This window comes from Balearica regulorum, chromosome 1 (assembly GCF_011004875.1).
Source record: "Balearica regulorum gibbericeps isolate bBalReg1 chromosome 1, bBalReg1.pri, whole genome shotgun sequence".
In the NCBI taxonomy this organism is placed as follows: Eukaryota; Metazoa; Chordata; class Aves; order Gruiformes; family Gruidae; genus Balearica; species Balearica regulorum.
In genome coordinates, this window is record NC_046184.1 from 194,954,361 (window position 1) to 194,981,367 (window position 27,007).

At 48.4% G+C, this 27,007-nt stretch overlaps 1 protein-coding gene and 1 long non-coding RNA gene across 3 annotated transcripts in view; one reads left to right on the forward strand and one right to left on the reverse strand.

Moving 5' to 3' along the window:
- The first annotated feature begins 746 nt into the window (after positions 1-746).
- Positions 747-9,546, forward strand: HMGB1 (high mobility group box 1). 2 transcript variants are annotated; one of them, XM_075742066.1, is made up of 5 exons: positions 747-926; positions 3,808-3,970; positions 4,258-4,403; positions 5,397-5,571; positions 7,587-9,546. In XM_075742066.1, exons 2-5 carry the CDS (start codon positions 3,821-3,823, stop codon positions 7,761-7,763), a joined length of 648 nt encoding a protein of 215 aa, XP_075598181.1. In that variant the 5' UTR covers positions 747-926; positions 3,808-3,820; the 3' UTR covers positions 7,764-9,546. The 2 variants fall into 2 exon arrangements, with proteins under 2 accessions (XP_075598181.1, XP_075598180.1); XM_075742065.1 differs by lacking the exon at positions 747-926 and adding an exon at positions 2,982-3,075.
- A 9,972-nt stretch (positions 9,547-19,518) lies between these two features.
- Positions 19,519-27,007, reverse strand: part of LOC142599912 (uncharacterized) — a 76,792-nt gene continuing 69,303 nt past the window's right edge. Inside the window, exon 4 of the long non-coding RNA XR_012833376.1 lies at positions 19,519-24,989. This is a non-coding gene — a long non-coding RNA (uncharacterized LOC142599912). The remainder of the gene's footprint in view (positions 24,990-27,007) is intronic.

Genomic DNA, 27,007 nt, shown 5'->3' on the forward strand with positions numbered 1-27,007 from the left:
GGGCTGCCTGGTCACCCCAGCCTGCTCCTTGTCACCCAGGGGATTATGAAGAGAGCCAAGACCTTCCAATACTTGTTCTGGCAGGTAATTTACCCATTTTTGAACAAAAAAACCTAACCCAAAACCCAAACACCCCAAACTACCACATGACACAGCACGTGCAGGCAGAACCGTGTACGTTGCCGCAGCAGCGGAAGGCAGCGCTCGTGTGCCAGCCAGCGTCATGCGACGGCTGAAGCCGGGTAAGAGGAGCCGTTAAACGCGGGCTCGCCTCTCCGAGCCCCGCGCCTCAGTTTCCGCATCTGTGAAATGGGGCGGCGCGGCCCGCCGGGGAGGTGTCGCGGGGGGCGGGGGGGGCAGCGGCGCTGCCGGGCCATCGCTGGAGCGGCCGCGCCGCCGGCGCCCTGCTCCCCCCGGGGCGGCGGGGGCCGGTCGTGGGGAGGGCCCCGGAGTGGCGGAGGGCGGCCCCGGGAGCAGGGGGGGCCGCAGCAAGGGCGGGCGGAGCGGCGGAGGCCCGCACTCCTCGCAAGCAACAGCGCGGCACTGAGCCGCTGCCTCGGAACTCTGCATCCCGCCGCCGCCCGGCTCCCTCCACTCACTTTTATATTTGCGCGCCCTTTCAATCCTCAGTGACGTGTCCCGCGCCGCGCCCAATCGGCGAAGCTCTCTGGTCAGGACAATGGAAGGGCCTCGGCCAATCGATGCGGTGGCTGGCTTGGCGGCAGCCAATGGGGACAGGGCTGTGTTGAGAGTAATGTTACCAGCGTTGAGAGTGTGAGGAGGCTGCGTATCGATCCCGCTCTCACAGCCATTGCGGTGCACCGGGCTACACAGGGACCTAGGCAGCGCTGGGGCCGGGCGGGCGGCCGGGGTAGCGTCTCTGGGGCTCGGGGCCGAGCGAGGGCTGCGTGCTGACTCTGACACGGGTGAGTACGCGCCGGGGGCCGCCGGGCCGGCCGGGCGCGCTCGCCCGCTCGCTCGCAGCCGGGCGGCGAGCCGGCGCTACCCGCCGTGCCGCGGCCGCTGCCTGACCACGGAGCGCGGGGTAGCGCCGGCTCGGGCGCCGGCACACAAAGGCGAGCCGCGCTGCGCCCGGGAGACCCTTTCCCGGGCGGCGAGCCCCCCGGCCGGGGCGGGGCGGGGGCGCCGGGGGCACGGGCGGCGGGCGACTTCGGGAACGGGGCGGCGGGAGGGAGACGAGGGAGACGGGCGAAGGAAGCCGCCCGGGTAGGGGGCGAGCGGTCGGGGGTCGCCCGCCGCGGGGGGCGCGGGCCGCGCCGTGCCCCGCCGTAAGCCGCTTACGGTGCCTCGCCGAAGCCATCGCTGCGGCGGCGGGGCAGCCGGCGGGCACAGGCGCGGCGAGGCGGCGAAGGCTTCGGACGGGCCGCGCCGCGCTGCCGGCCGCCGCCGGGGCCGCGAGGAGCGCGGGGGCAGCGGGGCGCGGGTCGGGGAGCCGCTGGCCCCGCGGCCGCCTGGCTGTAACATGGCTGACGGGAGCCGCGAGCGAGAAAACAAGGCGAGCGGCGGCGGGAGCAGAGAGGCGCTCGGGCGGGCGGGGGCGCAGTTCGGGGGAACTTTTTTTTCCAGCCGCTCGCCGCTCGCCCGGGCGCGGGGCCCGCGGCCGAGGGGCTGTACAACTCGGCGGGGCGCAGGAGCGAGCGGGGGTCCCCGCCGGGGCTCTGCTCGTTCCGCCGGGGCTCGGGCAGGCGCTGGAAGCGCGCCGGCCCCCCCCTCCCCCCCGCTCCCACCCACCTCCCCCCGTCTCCCTCCCGCCCGCCCGCCCTCCTCCGGCTGCAATGGCTGAGCGTGTGCGCCAGGGTAGCGGGCGCGCTCACACAAAGGGAAGGGAAGGGAGGAAGGAGCCATGTTCTCTGCGCGGCGGCAGGCGCGGGCGACGCCAGTAGCGGCCATTCCGCGCCGCCCAGCTGCTGCCGTCGCCGCGCCCCCGCGGGCCGGGGGTCGCCGCCCGGCCCTGCCGCGACCCGTCGGCGGGGGTCCCGCGGCCTGGCCTCCCCGCCCCGCCCGCCGGGCCGCGGGGGGTGTGGTGGCGGGGGGGGGCCGGGGGGGGGGCGGCTCGCTCTCCTCAGCGCACAAAATGGAAGGAGACTCGGCGGCGGGTGACCTCCTCCGCCAGGAGCCTGCGCCATGGCGGCCGCTCCCGCCGCCACCGCCGCTGCGGCGGCGCAGGCCGCGCGGGCAGGCAGGCCGCGCCTCGCTTCGCCGGCCAGGCCTCATGGCGGCGGGGAGCCGGGGGGAGGCCTGGGGACGGCGCGCCCCGCCGCGGGGGGACGGGGGCGGTGGCCGGGAGGGCGCTTTGTCCCGGGACTCCGAGCGGCGGCCGGGACCGGGGGTCGCCGCCTGCGGGCAGCCGCAGCCCCAGCGGCCGGCTCCCGGGCATGTGCTTGCTGCTCGCTGGCTGCGAGCCCTCGCGTGAACGCAAAATAAAACTTCCACAGCTTTTCCCTAATAACGGGACTATTATTTTTTTTTCTCCTCCCCCCACCCCCAGCAGGTCTCTTAAGGGACTTCTGAAGTTTTCCTCTGCCCCTCTCGTAGGGGAAACGTCCAAAATGGCGGGAAGGAGGCTTTTAAACGCCAGCTCACAGTCGCAGCACTTGGTCGCGGTGCCTAATCCTTCCCACGGTCACTCCACACCTCAGAAACATCCCTGCCCTGTCCCCTCGGCCCTCACCACCTCCCCGCCACAGCCAGCGGGAAGTGCCCCAGCCACTAGCTGAGCCCCGGGTGCCGCCTGGCTCTGGAAGCGTCTCCATGGCAGGCAGGAGCGGCTCCTGGTTCTTCAGCCCTCTTGTTTACTTGATAGAAACTTCAAACCGGACGTGTTTAGTCACAGAGCAGAAATCTGTTTCTGTCTATCCGCCAAACCGATAGGAAATACTGTTTCTGTGGCAATACAGGCAGGCTGTACATGCGCCTTTTTTTTTTTTTTTTTACTTTTTTTTTTCTTTAAATTCCTGCTGCAGAACAAAGTTTGTCAGGGTGCAAGTGGCTTTTTCCAGGGAGCTATGAAGAAATACTCTGAATGTCTGACTTGGGTGTGAAAGTTCCAGGAAGGTATTTTTCATTCCCTCTCAGTCCCTGAAAGAGTCAGATAGTCCTTGTGCTGAGCACAGCTTTGCTAGTCATATGTAAATGTCATACTTTTAGCGTCCCTGGCTTGGTTATAACATGTTTAACTGAGCGCAGTGTTTCATTCCTGTGTTTCTAGGTATACATATGCAGAGAGAGTAGGTTTTTTTTAAAAGGAGAGTGAGAATATATGGCATAGAAAAATAATAATAAAAATACATCTTTTTACAAATAAGTTCCCAAAGCCTACAGGGGAGGAGGATAGAAATATGAGCTTTAGGAAGAAAAAAATCAGTAACCCATGCAGCCAGGTGAGAGAGGGTATTGGGGTACTTTCTCCCTTTTTCTTTCAATATAATTTATTCCAAGCATAGGATTGATACACTAGCAGTAATCAAGGAGTGCAATCTCCACTGTAGTGATGCTAGTTCTTGCTTTCAGATAGCTTGGCAGGGACATTAGTGTTTGCAGGAGACCAGAACTGCATGTTTTGAAGGCCCTTTGAGATTTCAGATTGCTTGTATCCAGGTCACCTCAAACAGTGATGGCAGAAATCTTCAGTAAATTTTCCAGAAGAGAAACTTCTTTCTGTTGTATGATTTTGGAATACTTCTTGGACAGATCTTGCTTGGCATCATCCTTCATCGTGGCTTACTTTCCACGTTGGTTTGTAAAAAGTAAAAGTTTTAAAGGTACTTTTCTTTTGCTTTGTTACAGAAAATCATCAAAAATGGGCAAAGGCGATCCTAAGAAGCCAAGAGGTAAAATGTCTTCATATGCCTTCTTTGTGCAAACCTGCCGGGAGGAGCACAAGAAGAAACATCCAGATGCTTCAGTGAACTTTTCAGAGTTCTCAAAAAAATGCTCAGAACGATGGAAGGTAGGAATAACTGCTTAAAAAAAACTACTACAAAACCTTAGATAACTGCTTTGTACAAAATACTATTCAAAATTATAATTTATTTCTTCAAAACTTCAGGTTTTAGATAAGCATGAAGTGCAGTTGTAAGATCAGTGGTAACTATCCGTTGTTGTTGCCTTACCTTTAGCTCCTTCAACTGAGATTTTGGAATGGACTTGGATATGCTTTTGAATCTTAAAATACCATTTTGATCCTTGTGGGTCCCTTCCAACTTGAGATATTCTATGATTCTAATTGCCTTCCAGACTATGTCTTCCAAGGAGAAAGGGAAGTTTGAAGATATGGCAAAGGCTGACAAGCTTCGTTATGAAAAAGAAATGAAAAACTATGTACCACCTAAGGGGGAAACAAAAAAGAAGTTCAAGGATCCAAATGCACCTAAGAGGCCTCCGTAAGTAGATTTCTAGTTAGTTTATCTTGTTTGGGACTGTCACGCTGGAGCGTTATCTGTAAAATGATCAGTTTATCCAGGTCTAGGAGCTTCGGAAATACAAGACTATATGATTTTCCTGACCAGTGATGTAAAGATAGGTTGAAATTTTAGTTATGAATTACAGGTTTGTGGTTTCAGGTTGGCCCTCTTTATCTAAGTTGGAATAACGTCAGCCTTTAAAAGTGGATGCAAAAATTGGCGACGTGAAGTTCTGACTCATGTTTCCAGTTTCTGTTAAGAGGGTAATTCTAGTGTAAAATGGCAGTAAAATATTTCAGGCCCTGCTCTCTCCACCTGTTGGCCTGAGCAGAATTTTTCATTGGCAGTCCATTTAAAATTAAGAGGCTTTTGCACAGAACAAGTAAGAGGGATGATCTTGCCCAAAAAAAAACAGCTTGGAAAATTAAAACTTCAGCCTCTACATAAAAACAACTGACTGCAGGTTCACCTGGTACTAGACACTAGTACTTCGTAGCAATACGGTTTTTTGTGTGTTTTAAATGGAGCTAATGCTGAAAGGAACAGGGAAGTTCCTGTACATGTGAATGTTCATATTTGGGCTGATGCCGTCATCTGGAAATCCTAAGTTTCATAACAAATATTGCAGCTTCTCTGCTTGTAACAGTTCTGACAGAACATTTGCTCCCTTGGTATCATTTACTCATTCTCATTTTTTAAGAGTTTTCTCTGCAGGTGGTATATACAATTTGCCCTTCTGGAGGTCCTGCCAAAAATCGGACCAGATGTGCATCATTACTTAAGAGACAAGGATGCGTTAAGTTTTCAAAGTAGTTTATTCAGTGCTAATACCTTCCATTGTAATTAATGTTTGTCTCACTTTTAGGTGCTTTTCCAAAATGCTCTTAAGAAACAGTAACAAAGGTCACAAAAGTTTCTGTTAAGTCTAAAATTAAAATAATCTTTCTTTTTTTTCCCCCCTCCCCTCTGTAGTTCGGCTTTTTTCTTGTTTTGCTCTGAGTTTCGTCCAAAAATAAAAGGAGAACATCCTGGTCTGTCCATTGGGGATGTCGCAAAGAAACTGGGAGAGATGTGGAACAACACCGCTGCAGATGATAAACAGCCTTATGAAAAAAAGGCTGCTAAACTGAAGGAGAAGTATGAAAAGGTAACATTGACATTTATGGAGACGGTTTGGGGAGGTCAATCCTCAATTTAGATTTTCCTTCTTGTGTACTCTGATACCTGGTGTGGCAAATTATAATATGCTAATGACAAATTGTCATGATATTTGTTGGAGAATATCACATAAGGGAGCAGACGGTTTATTACTATAACACTAAATTGCAATCCTTTGTGTTGAACTACTTGCATTCATCTGTAATTCAGGACCATTGATGATGGTTTAATAGATACCGTGGCGTCTGTATGGTTATTAAAGCAATAGGTCACAGCAGTATCTGAGTTAAGTTGGTAGTATTAAGTCATGCCAGTAAAGAATGAATCGATTCTCCCTAATTTTGGAGGTATTGGTGAGCATCCCTGAACATCAGGATAATTGATAAACATAGATACTTTTGCAATTTATTCTTAGGATAATGTCAGAACACTAATGAGATGCTAGTTTTAGGCATGTGTTTTTCCTGTATCTATTTTGCGTCCATCTCCTTTCTAGTAATTAACATAGTTAATAATACATACGAAGCAGCATGTCATACAATTTCTTGAATTATTAAGGCTAAATGCCATCATCGTAATGGGAGTTCTAGAAATGTGTTGCGCGCACAGGGTAGTGCTACGTGTGGTTTTATATCCAGTGGCAGACTCTCATCCCAATACAAGGAAATTCAGGGAGGAGGGGGACACGCGTTAGCCTCCCCGATGACGCTTTACAATGGGTCAGCAACCACCTATAACTAATGCATACCATGTATATCCATTTGTGTGCCGTGACCTTCCTCTGGGTATTTCTCCTGCTGGCAAACAAAACCACTTTAAAATTGTATCACTGTAGTGAGCAGCGTGGCCCCTTTGAGTCCTAACTACGTGCTGGAGAGGAACTGCAGGTCTAGAATCTTTCCCATATTGTCCTTCCCGTGCAACTTAAACTCTTTAGCATGGTAATTGTTTGTACGTATAGTCAAGACAACGCAGAAGAGACTTTATAAATGGTAGAGTTATTAATCTTTATTCCCAGATATTCTAATCTTCACCAGTATTGTCTTTATTTCCTACGCTTACAAATGGGGTTTTAAACTGCAGTAATCTCAAGTATTTCACTGCTTGGTCTTTGACTCGGTGGATATTGTATCTTCTGAAAATTTCGTGCTAAGCTTTAAGGGAGTCAGAGGGAACTGTAAGATTAGTGGTGTAATGTTTACTGGGTGGGAAATATTTGAAGATTTGGACCATCTGCTTAAAGGTGTTGACGTTTTTCTGTAGCTGAGATGCTGAAGTCCTGTAGATCAATTCTGTTATGTACTTGTTTTTATCGTTTTGGCACAAAGTCAGGAAGTCTAACCATTTTTCTGGCTTGGTCTTCCAGGTACAGTTTTGACTTCCCTGTAACAGGAACTGAATTTTGTGCGTTATAAACCACTAGAATAAATTTATTGCATGCAGAAGGTGGCACTGTCTACCCTTTAATCAAATTCTTATACCTTTTATTTTGTAAACTTCAGTTAGGCAGAATTCTGTGTAATTGCTCTTCACTGAGGCATAATGTTGCAAATACTAGGCCATGTCATTCTAATGTGTTTTGGATGGCTAATTACAATTTTGTGCCTTAAACAAGGAATTTCCTGTGCGTTTCTTGAGGCATCATAGAAGGTAGGGCTAGAAGGGGACCTTAAGAGATCTCCCTACTTCATTTCCTTATGGGATAGTGGGCTCAGCTGTGCCTTTACTGTGCAATGCAGCGGCTTCTCCAGCCTGTTCCCAAAAGCCTAACAGTGGAGATTCCTCAACAGCGTGTTCCAGCGTGCCAGTGTCATTTCTGCATTAGAGGGTTCCCCTTCCTTTGGCATTGGGCCTTGGTTCACCTTGTAACTGAAGCTACAGCTTCAGAAGAAGAAGGGGGCAGATACCTGGGCGGCTCTGGTTTCACAAGTACCATTTGGAAGTTGCTTGGAGCTCTTGGCTGGTTAAATCTTTGAGAGATTCTTCCTGCTTTTCTCCTCCAAGGATATTGCTGCATACCGGGCCAAAGGGAAGGTTGATGCAGGCAAAAAAGTAGTTGCCAAGGCTGAGAAGAGCAAGAAGAAGAAGGAGGAGGAGGAAGATGAGGATGAAGACGAAGAGGATGAAGATGACGAAGAGGAGGAAGAGGAGGAGGATGAAGATGATGATGATGATGAATAAGTCTCTTTTAGAGCAATTTCTTTCTTGTCTATAAAGCATTTAACCCCCCCTGTACACAACTCACTCCTTTTAAAGAAAAAACAATTGAAATGTAAGGCTGTGTAAGATTTGTTTTTAAACTGTACAGTGTCTCTTTTTTTGTATAGTTAACACACTACCGAATGTGTCTTTAGATAGCCCTGTCCTTAGTGGTATTTCAATGGCCACTAACCTTGCCTGGTACAGTGTGGGGGTTGTAAATTGGCATGGGAGTTTTAAAGCAGGTTCTTGTTGGTGCACAGCACAAATTAGTTATATATGGGGATGTAGTTCATTTTTCATCTTCAGTTGTCTCCAATGCATCATAAAAATAATTGTTGTTCTGTTAACTGAATACCACTCTGTAATTGCAAAAAGGAAAAAAAAAGTTGCAGCTGTTTTGTTGACATTCTGAATGCTTCTAAGTAAATACAATTTTTTTATTAGTATTGTTGTCCTTTTAATAGGTGCCCTTGAAAAATCATACTTTTTTCTCTCTCTCTTTTTTTTTTTTTTTTTTTTTTTGAGGGGAACTCATCTTTTGCTTTATTGAATGCCCGTTTGGGATCACGGGAATATTACAGTTTTCATCTTTCATATAACCAGCTGATAAAGCTTTGATCTGCATACCCTGCATAATCATGATAGGGTAAGAAAAGAAATATATAGGCATATGATGAAAAAATATTCTTCCGTAACTGGAAACAAAACAAAAAAATTCAATCTCAACAAACTGATACTTGTTCAGATTTTTGTGAAATGTAATATTCTATTGAGTTGCATGAGTTTACCAGTCTTGGAGAGTTGAGAAGTATAGAGTTCAATTTTACAGAAATTAAATACTTCGGGGGGGTGGGGAGGGAGGGGATGTTAAATTTTGTCCTAGAAGGACCCATAGGAAGAGTATGTCCATCTGGTGTAGAGAAATTTACACGTGTGACTCCGTTACCATGTAATGGAAGTTGTATTTGTAAATCTCTGAACACTTGCGAGGGGTGAGCGTACCTAAAATGTGTAAAGTTAAAAGCATGAAATTACGATATTATTTTTTGGTGACAGGTCTGGTGATGGCCACGGGCTTTATACCATGAAACTCTCCTGGTAGCAAATGGCCCATGAGAAATGATTTTTCTTTCTAAGATTTCTATAAATGGTACCATTATTATTTGTTAAATCTATGTAAATTCATATTTGTATTCTTGAAATTCTAGTTTTAGCCCTTTAAACAAAGTTGTATATTGTCTCAAATTGAAAATGAGATAAGATGTATTTTTCCTGTTAGGTTTTATACCGCACTCTTGATGTTTGCCCATTTTTAAGTTAAATATAGCTGTATGGAAAAGTACATTTTATTAAATTTTGCATTAAAAAGTGAAATGTTTATGGTATACCAACAACGTCTAATTTGGTCAAATATATAGTTCTCTTCCAAAACCAAAGCTGAGGGGTTTTTTGCATATTTAGTAAAACTTCAAGTGCTGGCAACTGTAACTATTTTCACATATACCTGCTTACCAGTTTGGGGGACAATTTGGCAATTTTGTGGTTACAAAATTATGGTTCTCTTAAGTGCCAGTGTTTAAAAAAAAAAAAAAAAAAGCATTCTTGTAATTTTACACGCTTTTGTGATGGAGTATTGTTTTGTTATACAATTTTGACTTTCAGATTCTTATTTCAATTTGCATTTATGTATAACTTCAGGAGAAATATTGAACATCTGAATCCTGGATGATACTAATAAACTAATAATTGCAGAGGTTTTAAATACTTAGTTAAATGGCTCAATTAATATCCTAAGGGTTGGGAGGTTTTTTTTTTTATTGTGCGTGTGTTGATGTTTTCAGATATGTACATCCCTGCTTTCTGTTTCAAACAGAAGAACGGTGCTGTTCACAAGGTCTCGATATAGAAAGCTTAGGACAGATATTTTTTTCTTCTTAAACTGAATATTATCCATTCAAATGCTCGTAACTGATTACAAATAAATTTTCTGTGCTGAAGGGCTTTCTTGTTTCCCCAGGTCATCAGAAGAAAGTAGACACATTTCTTGTTCTTGGAACAAACGTACTTAATGAGATCCCTGTAATCTTGTGCCTTTGTTCTCGGTGCTTGATGTTGACAGAAGTAACCTAGAGGATTCAGCTGATCTTAAACGATGAGTAGCCAGCGCTTACGCAGCAGCCAGGCATGGCGTTTGCCTTTATCTCGGGGTTAGCACATTGATAACAAACAGAGCATGCTCAAGGCTGAAGAGGGTAGGTAATATAATAATTATAAATGCTATTTTCTGAGCAAAAGCCCCCAACCCCCCCCCAGTACTATCCTGCACGGACTGATGATGGCTGGGAGGTGTACCAAAGCCTCCAGAACGGCTCCTGTTCTCTTGTGAGCAGCCAGTATGTGCCTGTAAATCAGCTGAACTTGCACATGTATATTGGACTGAAGTCTTCACTTGTGTCTTCTAGAAAGCTCCTTTGAAACAATGAAACTGCTATTTCTGGAAGGGAATACCAGTTAGGTAGATTCTCCTTTTATAAGAGCTGCTGAGAGTTGTTGATGTCCCCACTGTGGTCCCCTGCGAACTGCAGCAGTTAAATAATCCTCTTGGTCGCAACTCCACCTGATTCTCTGCACTGATAGGTCAGACTTGACTACTACAAGCTTACTTGATCTGAGGTTGGTTATTGCTGACACTTAAATCTGCCTCCCCCGATCTTTAGAAGTCAGTGCTTACTGAGGGATAACGAGTGCTGAAATTGCAACTGTTGAGGCAGTGGTTCCCTACAAGGGAACTGGACAGCACTGGCATCACTGTCAAAAAGCATTACCTAAGGGCTTTTAACCTTCAAATAAATACTTGGCTTTTCCTGTTGTAAACAAAAAAAAAAAAAAGAAAAAAAATCAATTGCTTTGGAGAGAACTTTAATAAGCAGTAGTTGTGGTATCTTTTATGCTAAACAAAGCCACACCGGTTTTGTGGTTGTTCATTGCAGTTGGTCCTGAAAGGACCTGCGTTGTGGCCACCTGCTTTCTAGGTTTGCTCTGTAATTTTAAACTGGTTTAACTAAATGCACAAACAGGGTTCACCCCTTCTGCCGTGCTCTCGATGATCACACCAGCTCTAGCAAAAAATTGGGACTTAAAATGTTTCTGTCCAGGCAGACGGGCCCTTGGAAACCTGAACTAAAAGATATCAAGTGGCTGAAAAGATTTCTGCAGCTTAATTAGGGTGATGCTGGCGCTGCTGACACTCAGCCCCTTTACAGTGCCTTTTGTCAGTGTCACAAGCCCAGCATGACGGAGAAAAGGCCGAGTAATAGCTGGGTTTACTCAAACCTAGTTTGAGTAACTCTGCCAGAAGAGGAGCCGGGCAGGCAGACTTGCAGCAGCATTAGGTTCTCCAGCTGGGTGACAAGCCGAGCTTGAAACAAACCTTCCCTAATTCTCACTAGCCTAAGGGTTAAACCTGCTAGTTAGAATTACCATTCCCATTCTGCCTTCCCAGCTATGCTTGACAGAAGATTAAAGGAATAAAACTGATGTACTGTATTGGGTTATAATACATTATTCAATACTGACTCTGTAACAGAGACATGGCAAAATACAAAGATAGTATTTAATACAAGAGGTGATTTATTTTCACCATTTCCAGGCTGGTCAGCTACAGGCTTTTAGGACACAAGTGTACTGATCGCTTTATTAATAGCAGTAAAATGCCAAGTATTTTCAAATAACGTTCCTTCATTATATTCTTTAGCTTACCATCGTGCTGTACTTGACTACAGACTCCAGATCACATCTTTCTGGGGCTGCTTTAGAAGAAGATAAGAGTGTGTGACATTTTCCTTTGGCAGGCTGTGATAGACATTATTTTAGCCACTGAGATACATTAAGGGACATTTTATAAAGGAACTAGTCGAACACAGTGCCTAAATGTGGGTGTTTATCAATAAACTTTTCCCCAGGCTTTGCTACTGGCTTGCACCCTACACCTGAAAAACACTTCTGAGATGGTATGAATTGAGTCTAGAATAGGCTCACTTTAAATTAACACCAGCCTTTATTCCAGAATAACGTAGACGAGCTGTTGGACTTTCTTCCAATGTTTGAGTAAAAAAATAGGAAAAGTGAATCTCCGAGAGTTTTGTGTAGTTTTGAAGAAGTCATCTTCTATTTTTATTTTGTGTGCATTGTGCCCTGACTTTTCTTTTGACAGTACTTCAAGCAGAAAAACAAAGACAAATATTTTTTTTTCTTTTCCCCAATGAATTTATTAAGAATGAAGGTCAGATTGCTCTTATGGCTGCTTTGTGCTATCAAAAAATACAACGAGGCTTCTGCTTCGAGAGCACCTAATTTTGAAGTCCTTCTTGCTGAAGCGATTGCTATTAGAGGTGACCTGCAAGAGAGACAAGCCTTCCCTTTTGCTACTTTATGATGGAATAAAAGACTTAGCTATAAATTAGCTTAGTCTACCTCTTTGCTACATCAGAAGCTCAAACCTTCCCTGCAGCAGCAGTGCTCAAGATCAAGCTAAGCGGTCAGACGGCGGAGCAGCGAGGAGCGAGCAAAACAGGCAAGTGTGGGGTTTTTAGCTAAACCTTTTAAAATCTTGCTTATATTGTTAAAACATGTTTGACTTAAATGACGAGCATTTGGCACAAAGGGAGTTCATCCTGATGCTTCCGGCAGCCTTTCATCTATTAAGGTGACAAAGGCTCAAATCACACATTTCTGACCTCCCAAAAGTTCTTCAATAAAACCAGGAAAGACAGAACCCTACAGCCTGAATGCCTGGAGAGGACCCAGCTCCCCGCATGCCTTAGAGCAGCAAGAGGTCACCATGTAAATGCTCTTTGCAAGACGCTGTTCAAAAAATTAGGCTTATCAAGGGGAAACTGAGGACGTGTGCTGCGATGCTTGACGAGTGCATTTGTTATCGACCGTAAAACCAACATTTTTGAAGCAATGTCTAGGAAGAATTTCCAGCTGAGGTGCGACATCCCTGACACCCCCCTGCTCCTTCCCAAACCGAACTGCAAGCAAGCAATGTGAATAATGCCCTTCTGGGAATAAAGTCTCTCTTGCTGAAGTGCTGGGATTGACCACACTGTTCCTCAGCCCAGCCCAGGGGGAAAATGCCTGTCCCCTAAACTAACGCCAGCCAGTGGCACTACAGATGATGCAGCCTTGCAGCAGTGCTGGGTACCGATGGTAGCCGGGGGGACCCGGCAGCCCCCTCCTTTTTGCCGACTCGCTCCTGGTCCCAGGGAGACTTTGGATGTGAAAACTGACCGGAGAAAGGATGGCGCTTGGAGCGTAAGTAGCAGGTCACTCCGGGGTGAGGGGCTCGTGCCTGGGTTTGAAATGGAGATGCAAAGGGAGCAGGGTGGCAGGCTGCAGATAGGGATCACAGGCACCAGTCCCGTGAAGACTCGGCTACACAGTAAAAAGCACCTCTCAAATTTGTGTGGTGATGATTCCTAGAAGAGAGAACTTTCTTGCAAAACATGCATTAGTAAATGATTGAATAACAGTGACTCATGTTTTATTATCAGACTTGGTGGTAGCTGTGCTTACGCTTGTTTTAGATCTGTTGACACACATTTCTACTGACACCTTCCAATAAGGAAGATGTCCTGAACAAGCATTGTATTTGCAAAACCGATACCGGAAAATGCAGGTGAGGATTGATCACAGCCTGAGCCCCTTGGCACAGGAGCAGCTTTAACAGCAGGTTTTGGGAACAGGAGGGTTTGGTTTTGCTATACCAGCCACCGAGGGCAAAGTGCTGGTGGGTTTCTGCTCGTGGGGGCTGACAGGTGCAGCACTCGCCCAGGCATTTCGCAGGACCGACCCCTTGCCTGCGACTGAGCTCCGGGCTGCCAGTGGGAGGCTGCCGGTGAACCCACCTGCCATAGGGACCCCTCCTTGCACCAGTCCGGCCGCGACTGAGCCTCCTTCCAACACCATTTCCTTTGAGGTGGAAGAAGGAAACGATGTATTTTTGGGGAGCGTTTGTACCAGATGTTCAGTGATGTCGATGCCGTTTCAGGCGCTGCGTGCTCTGCCTCCGTGCAAGCTCCATCTCCCTGCCTAGAGGTCACCCAGCAATGCCCTTGCCCCTTCTTCCTGCCCTGCCTGGCATCCACCGCTGCCAGCCTCGCTCCGGGGGGTGGGAGTGAGTCCTACCCCTGGCTGCTGGGGGCTGGATGCGTGCTCCCCAGGTTGGACAGGAAGGTTGTCCTGCTGCCCCGTTGCCCCCAGGCAACTGATGTCATTCCTGCAGTGCCAGGGGTGCTCGGGGACATCCACCAAAGCACCCCTAAAGCCAGGAGCAGCTCCTGCCTTCCACGGACCCACAAAGTAGAGGGAAAAACCCCTAATGTCAATGCTACCATGGGGTGCAGCATCCCCAGGATGTGCTCCTGCCCAGGATTGGTGTCCCTGGTCCACTGCCCTCAATGCTCCTCTGAGTCTCCTGTTCCTACTGACGTGGGTTTTTCTTTCCATCTGAATCATTTAACATGGCTTTGGAGCACAATAGAGCTGTGATTTTTTTTTTCGAAGCCGCCAGCCTGCAGGAAACAGAAGGTCTCTGAATAAAAGGGAGGCTCTTGTTACAACTTCCCTCTTATTTACTGTTCCCAGTAGCAGAGAAGTAAAAAGACAATGAATGAAATGGAGGATTAATCACGCGTAGCGCTGGAATAGAAACACGGAGACTGCAAGTCCCAGAGCACCGCTCCAAGCAATGGCTTGTACTCACGGCGTACAGAAACCTCACGGCACTGAGACGTCTTGGGTTTAATGAGAACGGGCAAAAGGCAGAGGAGACACGACAGGCACTTTTTTCTAAAGGCAACCATGCAAAATGTGAATTTTACGTGGACTTTCCTCTGTCTGTTCAGCACTCTCAAAACCTGAGTTCAAGTTGATATCCCCAGCACTTAATCATCAGCCCGTGACTTTTGCAGAGGAATCTCCTTTTCCCCCCATTTTTCTGCGTTAATTTTAAAACAATAAAAGTTCATGACAACTCCACCATCCCACAGAAGACTTTTAAAAATGCTTCAGAGAGAAACTACTGTGCTGCTCGGTGTGCGACTTTGCTCCTAAAAGTGGTTGTGGGCATTAGGCTCGTGCCCTTTTTCTGTTGTTTTTGGGTTTGGTATCCAAGCACTGATAGATTACTAATCTTGTTATTTGTTTATTTATTTATTTATTTATTTAGACATTTACCCATATTTGATTTCCTGCTGTAGATTTAAAGTATTCATACCAGCCTTTGCAAAGGTGTTGAGCACCTCAAGTTAATTGGTAATAAATTAACCTTGGGAGAAGCTGTGGAAGAGCCATGGCTTCAAGCAGGCTGTTGGTGTGAGGCAGATGATGCACCTACAGCTTTGTGAAGGTCTTTAGTGAAGCAAAACATACGAAAGAAATGTGAAAACACAATTCTCATTGCCTGAAGTGTCTTTACTAAAAAGTCGGTTTGTGTATCTGAATATCTGTGCCTATCGGGTAAGTACGAACAATTTTTCTGGCCCTTGGATGCTGCATTGAGTGCGATGATTGAGGCGAAATGGAGAACATCATTGTAAAACTGATAGTGAAGTTGCTCCCGATCCTTATTAAAAAGCTTGAACAAACCTCTAAACTGTTCCTTTTAGAGTTCTCTTTAGAAAACACACATGAAAAAGTTAATGAAAATTTATTTGGGCCACCTGCAATAATAAAATTGAAGTGACCTAAGTCTGAAAATACCACGATACGCCTGTAAGTGAATATAAAAAGCCAAACCATACTGATCTGTATTAATACAAGACTTGGAGGATTACATGAATAAAAGTCTAGATAGCCAAAGCTGCGGTGCTGCTTAACTAATCCCTGCTACAAGCCCATTACCGAGCCTTTTCCCAGGCCTGGGACCTGTGCTCTGGCCGGCAGCCGCCCTGCTGAAGGCTCCTCCTGGCCTTGCCTTCGCTCTGCCCGCCCGGGGTTTGTAGCCTGCACGACTGGAGTCGTTTCACTTTCTCTTTCTGCTGAGCAGGATGGAGTTGTGGCTACTACCTCCATCAATGATTTACAGTGTTTGCATGGAAATCATAAAAAAAAAGTTCTCTCTAATACTAGAAATTTTTTTTTTTAATACTGCTTCTAAAGCCATGCTGGTGCTGCATTAAATTAGTTGGTGATGTGCTTTAAAATGCCCTTTCTAAATACTTTTTAAGAGGGGAAAGAGGCACATGTGTTAACCTCCCAGTGGCAACTCGCATGTGCAAACATGGCAAAAGTGACCCCAGCCCAGCCAGCCGGGTGCCCCCAGCCTGAGGAGAAGGGTGACCCCGCAGGTCCCACCGCCCCGAGCCCCCAGCGTTCCCATCCTCCAGGAGACTCATCTCCAGGAGCTCGATTTGCCCGCGATTCCCTGGTGAGGAAGAAGAGGTGGGGAAGAGGCTAAAAAGAGGGTAGATTTAGATTAGATGTTAGAAATTCTTTACTGTGAGGGTGGTGAGGCACTGGAACAGGTTGCCCAGAGAAGTTGTGGATGACCCCTCCCTGGAAGTGTTCAAGGCCAGGCTGGATGGGGCTTTGGGCAACCTGGTCTAGTGGAAGGTGTCCCTGCCCATGGCAGGGGGGTTGGAACTAGGTGATCTTTGAGGTCCCTTCCAACCCAAACCATTCTGTGATTCTAAGAGCTGTCTGGGGTCTCTGGTCATGGTATGAGTGCTTCCCAGATGGGTCCTTCATTGCTTGTCTTTGACTTTATTTATTTTAGGGTAATAAAATACCCTGGAGACAAGTGATGAGTGGCGTTCCTCAGGGGTCAGTACTGGGACCAGCACTGTTCAATATTTTTGTCAGTGACATGGACAGTGGGATCGAGTCCACCCTCAGCAAGTTTGCCGATGACACCGAGCTGTGTGGTGTGGTCGACAAGCTGGAGGGAAGGGATGCCATCCAGAGGGACCTTGACAGGCTGGAGAGGTGGGCCCGTGCGAACCGCATGAAGTTCAACAAGGCCAAGCGCAAGGTCCTGCACATGGGTCAGGGCAATCCCAAGCACAGCTACGGACTAGGCAGAGAATGGATTGAGAGCACCCCTGAGGAGAAGGACTTGGGGGTGTTGGTGGATGAAAAGCTCAACATGAGCCAGCAGCCCAGAAAGCCAACCATGTCCTGGGCTGCATCACAAGAAGCGTGACCAGCAGGTTGAAGGAGGTGATCCTCCCCCTCTACTCCACTCTCATGAGACCCCACCTGGAGTACTGCATCCAGCTGTGGGGTCCCCAGTACAGGAGAGACACTGAGCTGTTGGGGCAAGTCCAGAGGAGGCCACGAAGATGATGAGAGGGCTGGAGCACCTCTGCTATGAGGACAGGCTGAGAGAGTTGGGGTTGTTCAGCCTGGAGAAGAGAAGGCTCCGGGGAGACCTTAGAGCAGCCTTCCAGTACCTGAAGGGGCCTACAGGAAATCTGGAGAGGGACTGTTTACAAGGGCATGGAGTGATAGGACGAGGGGTAATGGCCTTAAGCTGAAGAAGGGTAGGTTTAGATTAGCTGTTAAAAAGAAATTTTTGACTGTGAGGGTGGTGAGGCACTGGAACAGTTTGCCCAGAGAGGTTGTGGATGCCCAACACAAACCATTGTGATCCTCTCACTTCATATCATCCCCCGTGTAGCTCACAACTGAAGACTTCTTAGCAAAGATAAACAAGGTTGGAGAATCCCAAGAAGTACAGACTTCCTCCAGTTGCCTCAAGAAGGCCTCAGCTACTTCTTATAGAATCTATTTGGGATGACCCAAATTCGGCCAGGCTTTGTAGATCCAGATAACAAAATTTGGGAAGACTCTCTTTTCTTTCTCCTTCCATCTACTACAGCAGACATTGGAGGATCTCAAGTCAGGATGGGGTTTGCCAGTGTGCCCCGCTGGGTGCCCTCTCTGGCCACACTGCTGTGGCATCCCCTGAGCTGGGGAGACTGGTCCTGTCCCAGCATTATCCCTCGAGGATGCACGTGCTGACAGCCCCGCGAGGTCACAAGAGCTGTGCGGCACTGGTTGGCCAGCTGAGCCAACGTGCTGCCGATGCAGTGCTGTTAAAAGGATGTTTTTCTTGAAAGCTGCAGTTTCTCAAGGCAGTGCAATACTTAGGTTGACTGAATAGTTCATCTCTATAAAGTCAAAAGCCTCCGCTCCTTCAAGGAGACTTACAGCCCAGAAAAATTATTTTCATCATGTGCCGGTGAATCGCTCCGTTCGGGAGGAGCCATGATTGCAATGGAGCTGACTCGAAGCGGATGCTCTGGGACTGGGGGCTGCAAAATGTTCCCTAAACCAGCAGCACTGCCGGGGTGATGGTGGTGGGGGGGGTGGGTTGGAGTGGGGCATAAGTAAGGCTGCATGGAGTTTTTGCACTAAAAGCTTGATGAAAGTCCCTCGGTTTCTTATTTTGTTGCTGTAACCGAGCTGCCAGATTTAATGCATTCCTTCCCCAGGGGCTGGTGGAGACTGCAGGGATGTTCATGGTGCTGGATACTGAGGGAATTGTAAAGAGACAACTGGGCCCCTGGGCCTTGGCCCCCACCATCCCCACGGCCCCCATCGTCCCCATGGATGACTCTTGGTATCCACAAGGCTCCTTTTGGAAACCCAGGATGTGCCGCCTGCCTGCTCGCTGCTCATCCCAGTGTTACGATTTCGTGGCAGACTTGTCGCATCCCGCCGCTGGAAATGCTGCTGGGTCCCATGGATTTGGACCTCCCAGACAGGCATCCCAGTGCTCTTACCGGCATTTTCGCTGGCGCTGCTTGAATTCACGAGAATCAGGAGATGAATATGAACTGAAATACTTCCGTAAAATCCTAATAAAGAAAATGTGCTGGATTTTTTTTCCTCCCTCCTCCACCAACTTTCTAGTTTCAGCACATTGCTAGTGGAAACGCAGTGAATCTTCATGATAAGAAGATTCCCTATATAGACTGGTTTTGGACTCGATCGTGACTGCTCCAGCAAGTCACCTGCAAGTTCATATAATCACCGTAATACAATAGATTTAAAAAAATAGATTATATCTTGTTATAAAGGCTGAGGGCCTGTCCCTGCCGGGGCCGTCGCAGGGCTTAGTTTCTCTGCTGGCACACAGGATACCCGGCCGGGAGCTGTAACCCTCACTGCCCGGCATGAAGAAGCCTTTGCTAAAAGGGCAGGGGTGTGCTCACTGCCTCACCCAGGCTGGGGAGGAGCGCGGGGAGAGGGGTGCAGGTTGCTGCTCCCCGTCCTGGCCACCCGGCACCCCATATGCCTCTCTCCTCCCGCCTTCGCTTCGATGTCGCGAGTAATACGAGCTGCGCGCGGTGACGACTCCTTGGCATTCCCGGTGTTTGATCCGAGGAAATCGCCAGTGAGCCAGGAAATGTCAAGATTACATCACAGGCAGAATTTTTTTAAAGCCTTGAAAAAGAGCTTGTTAAAAGCCCGTTTCTCTGCAGCATGAGCCCAGCTGCTTTCATTTTTGCTTTGCATTTCAACTTTACAGGAACAGGCAAGCAAATCTCCCCCCAAAATATCACTTTTCTCCCCCTTTAATTTACAGTGCTTTTGCTCACCATGGTCTCAGCACTCACCAGGGCTGGAGGAGCGAGCCCCTGCTTTGCTGGGCCCCTCCTGAGGGGAAGATATGCGGGATGCCCGTGGGGCACATCCTGCGGCTGCTGCATCCCGTCACCCCAGCACCTGAAGCCCCCAGCCAAGGGGATGCTGCCTGGAGCCCGGCTTGCCTGCACCGGGAAAGGACGGAGGGGAGGTGGGAGCGGCATCACCAGCCCCTTCCCCGTGTGTTTGCTCGTGTTCCGGGTGGGCGCCCCGGGGCAGCTACACGGAGGTACCAAAACTTTGTAGCAAAACTGCACCTCGTTATACCACTCATTTTGCAATACTGTTAAGGAGCATCCAGCAGAGTATGTGACCCACACATGTTTAATTTCTTTTACAGTCTCTGTTTTGATATATGCTGGATGTGTTTTTATAAAACAAAGATTTATTGGAACCTGGAATTTTACGGTTTTAAGGTTCAATTGAGTCCAGATTGTGAGTTTCTCCTTTTGGAAGAGGAGGGGAAGGTTTAAAAGAGCCCGAAGAAGCGTGTTCTGCCTCTGGCACTCATGAAACTTTAGGCCAAGGCTGACACCTTTTCGCTTAACTTCTACTATAATGTCAAAGCAAAAATTTACCATCAAATATTATGTCTTCCATATGCGATGCCTTGCTGTAGATATAGATCACGGCAATTGTGTTGGGCTTCTTTCTTTTAAGTTATTATCTGTGCCATAAGAAAGGCAGGACTTGGTGCAGGATCCAAGGAGGAACGACAAGTCAGCACAAACCCAAACCATGTATAATTAATGATAATGTGTCTTCACTTACAAACGTGCGCTTGCACTCTTGATTTTTCTTGTAAAAGCACAGTGATGCCTTTGCTGCCTACAACACTCAGGAAAGCAGCACATTTTTAAAACACATTTAGAGCTGCAGGAGTGTCTATTAAACACATTCCATGTATTTATATAACATTAAGCATAAAGCAAAGTATTTTCTTGGATGCTAAACACAGCTCAGTAAAGAATCACATCTGTTCAGAAGAAAACTCAGCTCCTGTTCATTACCAGAGGGAAGAATCTGGGGAATCTGCCCAGAGAGGTGGTAAATGCCCCATCCCTGGAAACATTTGAGGTCAGGTTGGACAGGGCTCTGAGCAACCTGATCCAGTTGAAAATGTCCCTGCTCATTGCAGGGGGTTGGACTAGATGACCTGTAAAGGTCCCTTCCAACCCAAACCATTCCATGGTTCTATGAAGTAACTCCATCACCTCCCGCAAGGTTATCTTGCCTTTGGTCAGGTCAGGGGCGAGCAGGGCTGAGGGTCCTTGTGCTGTGGGATTCGAGTAAGAGAAGGTCTTATGGGCACCTGCTCGGTGGCCTGCAGAAGCCAAAGTGTTCATCATCCACAAGCAACATGGCATGAAAATAATGAAATGCTGTTTTTCTGCTTCATTACCTGTGTCAAACGGACCCGAGTGCTCTGGTAGGAAAGGACCAGCATCTGAGGAAGCAGAGCCCCAGTCCAGCTCTCCGGTTACCACGACATAAGTAAACAAACAAGTTTATCACAAGCGATGAGGGCACCATGCCAGTTTCAGTTAAAAAAATAAAATAAATTTAAAAAAACCCACCCCCAAACCAACAAATTATTACAACACGAGCAAAGTCCTGAATGAAAATGATTGTTCATGCCAACACCAGAAATATATCTTGTCATAAACTTGGGCCTCCACATCTGCTCCACCACCAGAGGATTCTTCATAAACAGCCTCTTTAATTTTATCTAACAGCCTGTTTGCAGGCATGCAGTCCAAAAATATATCTCCTTTTCCTCCTTGCACTATCCTGAGCTTGGCAGGGCACCAAACATGAGGTTCAGCTCCTAGTTCAAAAAAGCTCTTCTTTAAGTGTTGACTCTGAGCTTGATTTAATAAAAACTCTGTCCGGCTTCCTCTGGGGAGCCCTAAGGGGATGCAGAGCCCTCCACCTCTCGGGGGCTGCTCCAGACCTGCTCCGCATCGGGCAGAAAGATCGTTTTGCGGTGAAAAGAAATCACTCTGGATTTCACAAGAGGAACAAGCTGGTGTTTTCCAGAGTATCTGCTCCTAGGGGTACAGAGCTCTGCTTTCAGCTATGCCACCCTCTGAAAATGGGAGTGAGCGGGCAGCATGGGAAAAGCAGAGCAGAAGCTGCAGTGAGGGATGCTCTGGTGCCATCAGTACCCCAAGGGATGCCCTAGTGCAGCTGGTACCCTGAGGGATGCCCTGATGCCACCGGTACCCAGAGCCCCCTCCCGCTGGCCCTGCCTTTCCCAGGGGAATGGGGAGAAAAGCATCAAACCCCTTAAAATGGCTTCCAACCCCCAATTCCCCAGGGGGAAGATGCATCCATCATGTCCTCAGCGCGGCACCGCACTGCTGAGCGTTTGTAGGTGCTCCTGAAGGAAAGACTGGGCGTTCATCAAAATTGAGGGGGTGTTACATTGGGGCTTGTTCCCAAAGGGTCCCTTCGACACCAGTGGCAGGACAACCACCTTCGTGCCTCCTGACACTGATGTTCCCAAGCACAACACTGATTTTCTGGCTGCTGGTTGCCTGGGAAAACTGGAGGGGATATTTGCTGACTTTTAAAGCTAGGGCAAAAATGAGTGATGTTGCCCTAGAAGGCAAAATACGTCCCCACTGTGAGGGCTGTGCCAAATTATGGGCCCAAACTTCCAAAGAAATTAGTGCAAGAAACACTGTGTAATGTATCATTCACCGCAATGCAGGATTTAGTGCTAATTAGCTGGATAATTGAAAACATTTAATAATTATCCCATTTGACAAAACAAGGTGTGGATATCAGGCCTTAAAGTTTGTGGTGATAAAGAAATATTAATGGCCTGGTGCATCTTGATGTCCAGTGGAAGAGGATGTTTAATAGTTTCTCCTTATGGTTCAGTTGTTTATTTAAATTACTTGGAAGCTAAACCAGCAGCAAACACAACCAGTACTGTTGGGGAACAGGGGTAATAACAAGCAGATTTTATTTAGCGTTGCAGCAAAGGATTAAATGGAGTAAAATAAAGGAGGGGGGAGTTTCCTGAGTGTTCATTGAGGCAGATCCCATTGCCAAGATGTGGAGGAGAATCAGCAGAAATCCCCCGGAGCCCATCCACTCACTGGGTCACACTAATGGAGGCAAATTAGCAGCGCAGGTGTGAATGAAAGGGAACCGCCGCTTTTGGCAGAGGATGCTGCAGGCCTGTAGCAATGGAGGGACTCTCTCGGCTGGTGCAGGGGATGCTAGTGGCACCCCTGGGGTTTGCTGTCACCTCCCAGGAGGGATTTTTCTGACTGGTCCTTGCAGTCGTGCCAGGGCAGCTCGAGAGCCTTGAGCTGCTTGGCTGTCGGTCCCCAGCAGTGCTTGTCACCCCGCAATAGGCAGGAAACTGGGGTTTGCTGCGGGGGGCTTACAGTCCTTCAGTCAGGTACCCCCTCTAGTCAGGTACCGAATTTCACTTTACAAGGAGCACCGCTGTTCATCTGATGACACGTTACTGGTCTAAGCTTGGCTGACGTTTTCAGCTGAATTTCGGTTGAATATTTAGGAGAAACAAATTGAAGACTCATAATTGAAAGGGAGAAGCAGGTTTAGCTGACACGCTGCCCGGCTGTGAGCTGCGGCACACTGAGCCTTCCTTTAACATACTACAACAGGAATGTAATTCAGTTGTAAATTAGACGGCGTACATTGGAAATCTTGCTGTTTTGTAAATCACACGTCAAAAGGTATTTTATTTATATGAGAATCCACTCATTAGCTGTATCAAAATGATAATGGTACCTGTGCACGCTCTGCAAGAGCTAGCACAGTTTCAGATAACCCCAGCTGGGGACTACACATGGATCTTCCTGACATCTCTGGTTTTGGCCAGTCCCATGGCCATGGGTCAAATGGAAAAGCCACTTTTGAATGACGAGGCCCAGAGGGAGGCACAGGGGAGTGGGATGTGGCTGAGCACAGGCTCCGCTGCCCAGGTGGTGGATCTGGTCTTTGGAAATTTCCCATAGTTGGCTGGATGAGGCTCTGGAAAACCCTGTCCCCCTCCAAAGCCCTTCCAGCCTCAGTTCCTCCACCTGGAGCTTGCAGGCAGAGACATCCCTGCGCTCCATGTCAGGGACACCCCTCGAGACCCCCTCGGGCAGAAATGCTAAAAGCCTTCTCTCAGCAAAGCCCAGAGGTGTCGCTTGTGCTGGCTTAGCAGACACTGCTGTAGGAAGGAGGGCAGGAAGGAGGGCAGGAAGGAGGCTTGAAAAGCTCATGCCAAGGCTGCAATTTCCAAACCAGGGTGAAGGAACTGGATGCCTTAACGCCCTCCAGCTTAAACACTCTGTCTTGGCTGTCAACAGAGTATGCCATAAATTTAGCATTTCCTTTACCTAATCAAGGAGAATAAGAGGGAGGGACCTGTTAATGCCTCGGGAAAAACTTTTTGTCTGTGCTGGTTGTTCTTCCCTATGGGTTGCTGGTGGAAAATAGTGGCTTGTGAGCAGCCTAAGGAAATGTGGCCATACCAGCAGTAAAGGGGAGGGAGAGGCAGCCTCAGATGATGCTGAGACAGTAAACAGAGAAATCACAGTTCTGAGACATCCATAGGTTCCCTGGATTCATGTCCCTCCTTTCCCAGCATTCTGCTGAGCATTACAGGATTCAAGCCATTAGTACTTTAAGAAGTTTTTTTTTGCTTTTCTGCCTGCAAAAATAGTCATCGCTTGTAAACTGAAGGCATCGCTGTCTTATCTGGTCTGCAGCCAGAGGGGCTGGAAGCAATAGAAGAAGTGTGAACTTTCTCCTTCATCTCAGAGAACATTAACTTCAAAGCTCAGCCATAAACTTTCAGATGTAATGACTATTTGTCCAAAGGAGAAACACATCAGCTTGATCAATGACTGAAAGGTATAAAACACAGAGGTTACATTTGCTAAACACTTGTGAAAAATACGTGGTTATAGTTGGGTGCATGGCTGGGGGAGGGGGGTGTAAGTTATTTCGGAATTATTTGGGCGGGCAGGCCCTAGGGGCAGGGTCAAGGTTGTCAAGGGCTGTTGTGGGTCCAGCATCAGTGGTTTCTGTCCCTGAGGAGGCTGGGCTGCCACGTGAGAGCATGTCCCAGCGTGCCTTCGGGTGCAGACCTTCGTCACTGAGCCAGGGACCTTGCGGCTGTGTTGGCAGCCGCGCCGCTCCAATGCTTTTCTCAATCAACTGTGGGAGAAAACAACTCTCCTTTCAGCTGCTCAGGCAAAGCGTTTAGGACCACCAGCACTTTCTGTTGTGTCCTTGCTTGAGCTGTGTGAACACCGACTGGAGGAAAAGCCCCCCTGGGCTGAGCTCCAGGGCGTGGGATCCCCAGGGGCTGAGCCCAGGCAGCCCAGCAGTGCTAACAGAGCCAGGCAAGCACGCTCAGAGATTTCAGACAACTTCAGTAAGCTTCCCCACATCCTTCCTCTTTTTTTTTTTTTTTTTTTTTCTTTTTACATGCTTTCCATTTTTCTGTCAAAAATTCCCTGGGAAAAGAGAGTAAGGATGTCTTTTTGTTTCCCTGGATTGCCTATGAAGAACCTGCAGGGAAGAAAATTTATATTATGTGACTTTTTCCCCCAGGGTAACTATTGCATGTACCCTTCCTGAGAACATCCCTTCTCCCCTCGGCTGTTAGGGCTTGCATGAGGAGCCCATACCCCATCCTCTTCCTGGGTAGTGGGTGCATGGTCCTTGTGCACAGTGCTCAGGGAGAGCACTTTGTGGGATTAATCAACTATTTGCTGAAAGTGTTTTTAAAAGAAATAATTGGGATGACTTTCTGCTAGGCACCAGCTGCTGCTTTTTGGGGCTCTGGGGCTGGGGGATGCGGTCCAGACTCGTGCGATTCCTGCCCGAGGATGGAGAGAAGGAAGTGCCGGAGTATGAAGAGAGATTTTGAAAGCTCTGTAACATCTTCTGCCAACATCTTTTTTGAATCAGCCCTGCATGAACAAGCGAGAGCCCGGGAGAGCCGTGTCGTCCTTGTGGGAGAGCTGGGTTCATTGGGGGGGGCAGCTCTGGGTGGGATGGGGATGGAGAACTGCCACTGCCACTGCCAAGGGAGCGTTGCCTTGCTTTCCCTCTGCCCTGTGTTGGCCTGTCCCCTCATCCCTCTGTGAGGCATCGAAATACCTCTACAGGGAGCCACAGAGCAAAACTGAACCCTCCTCACTCACCCAAATCCCTAACCCCAAAGAAAAACTTGGGTGAAAAGGCAAGAAGAAAAGGCAGAAACCACTCTACCCCAGTTTGCAGCTCCCAAAATGCGGCGTGACGGGCAGCCTGCCGGCAGCAGCAGGCACTGGCAGGGGAGGCAGCACTGCCCCACTGCAGCACCCTGAAGGGCTGGCATGCTGCAGGATGTAGGCAGAAAGCAAGAAAAATAGGTAATCATATGGAAAAAATAGCAAATTTAACATGTCTTGCTCCTCAGTCTGGTATACCCTCTTTGCTCCATTCAGTGTCATGGCCACGGGTGTCCTGTGCGAGGGGGATTTTTGGAGTGGGGTGCACCCAGGTCCCTCGCCACACAGGTGGTATTGGGAGGAAATGGCAGCTCAGCTGGAGCAGATTATACCTGGTTGTGCTCTGACCTCCAGGAGGTGAATTACCAGGTGGCCTTCTCCAGGCCATGCTCTCTTGCCCTTTGCTGTCCCAAACCGAGTTCCTCCCAGCGCTCTGGGGAACAAGCTACAAGGACAGCCACAAAGGGATGGAGCTGGGGGTGGCGGTGGGGGTTGAGATGGCATACTGGAAACATAAAGCACAACCACATGCTGAATCCATCTAGTCAACTTCCTCCTCATGGCACATCACCTTCTGCCCCCACTCTTGATCCCAGTGGAGACCCCAGGGACAAGGACAGCTAATGGGGGTTAGTGGTGGGGCAAGGGGAGCAACAGGAGCAGCAGATAAGTAACTTTTTTTTAAAGGGCAGCTGGCTTTACCCAGGTAAAGGCAGTGCAATGCCAGCAGGTCCCACGTTCAGAAGACCCTCATGGATTCAAAAGATCCCCAAGGGTGTTGCTAGAGCACAGCGCTCAGCTTCCCCTGTAACGTTCGAGGGCGCAGAGCCAGCTGCTTGGCTCCTTTCCCCCCTTAAAGCCGTACCTGTGCTTTGTAGGTGTGTTGTGTAGTTAAGTCTGATCTTTGCAAAGGGATCCACTATAGCAATCCCCTTCCCCTGCCTGGGGTCCCATTTTCTACCTCCACTGGATCAGGTCCTGGGCTTCAAAAGCACGTGGGGAGCAGTGACCTGTTATATTACATGGTCATAAAGCAATGGCCCTTCTCTGGTTCTGTATAAATAATAAATGTTTGTTATATTTGTAAATGGAGGCCTGCCAGACACTTTGAGTATGAGATGTGAGACTTACTTTGAACAAAGAAGAAGAAAACAAGAATCCTGACAGCTTTCTACCTGGCTGTGCAGCTGTGCTGAAAAAGGTGCCCTGCGGATCAAAGGGAACCCGCTCCTGTTCTCCCCAGGTGCCCCAACTCTTTGCCTGTTAGACCAGGTATTAGTTATCAGGCAGCAATGCTATGAACAGCACAAA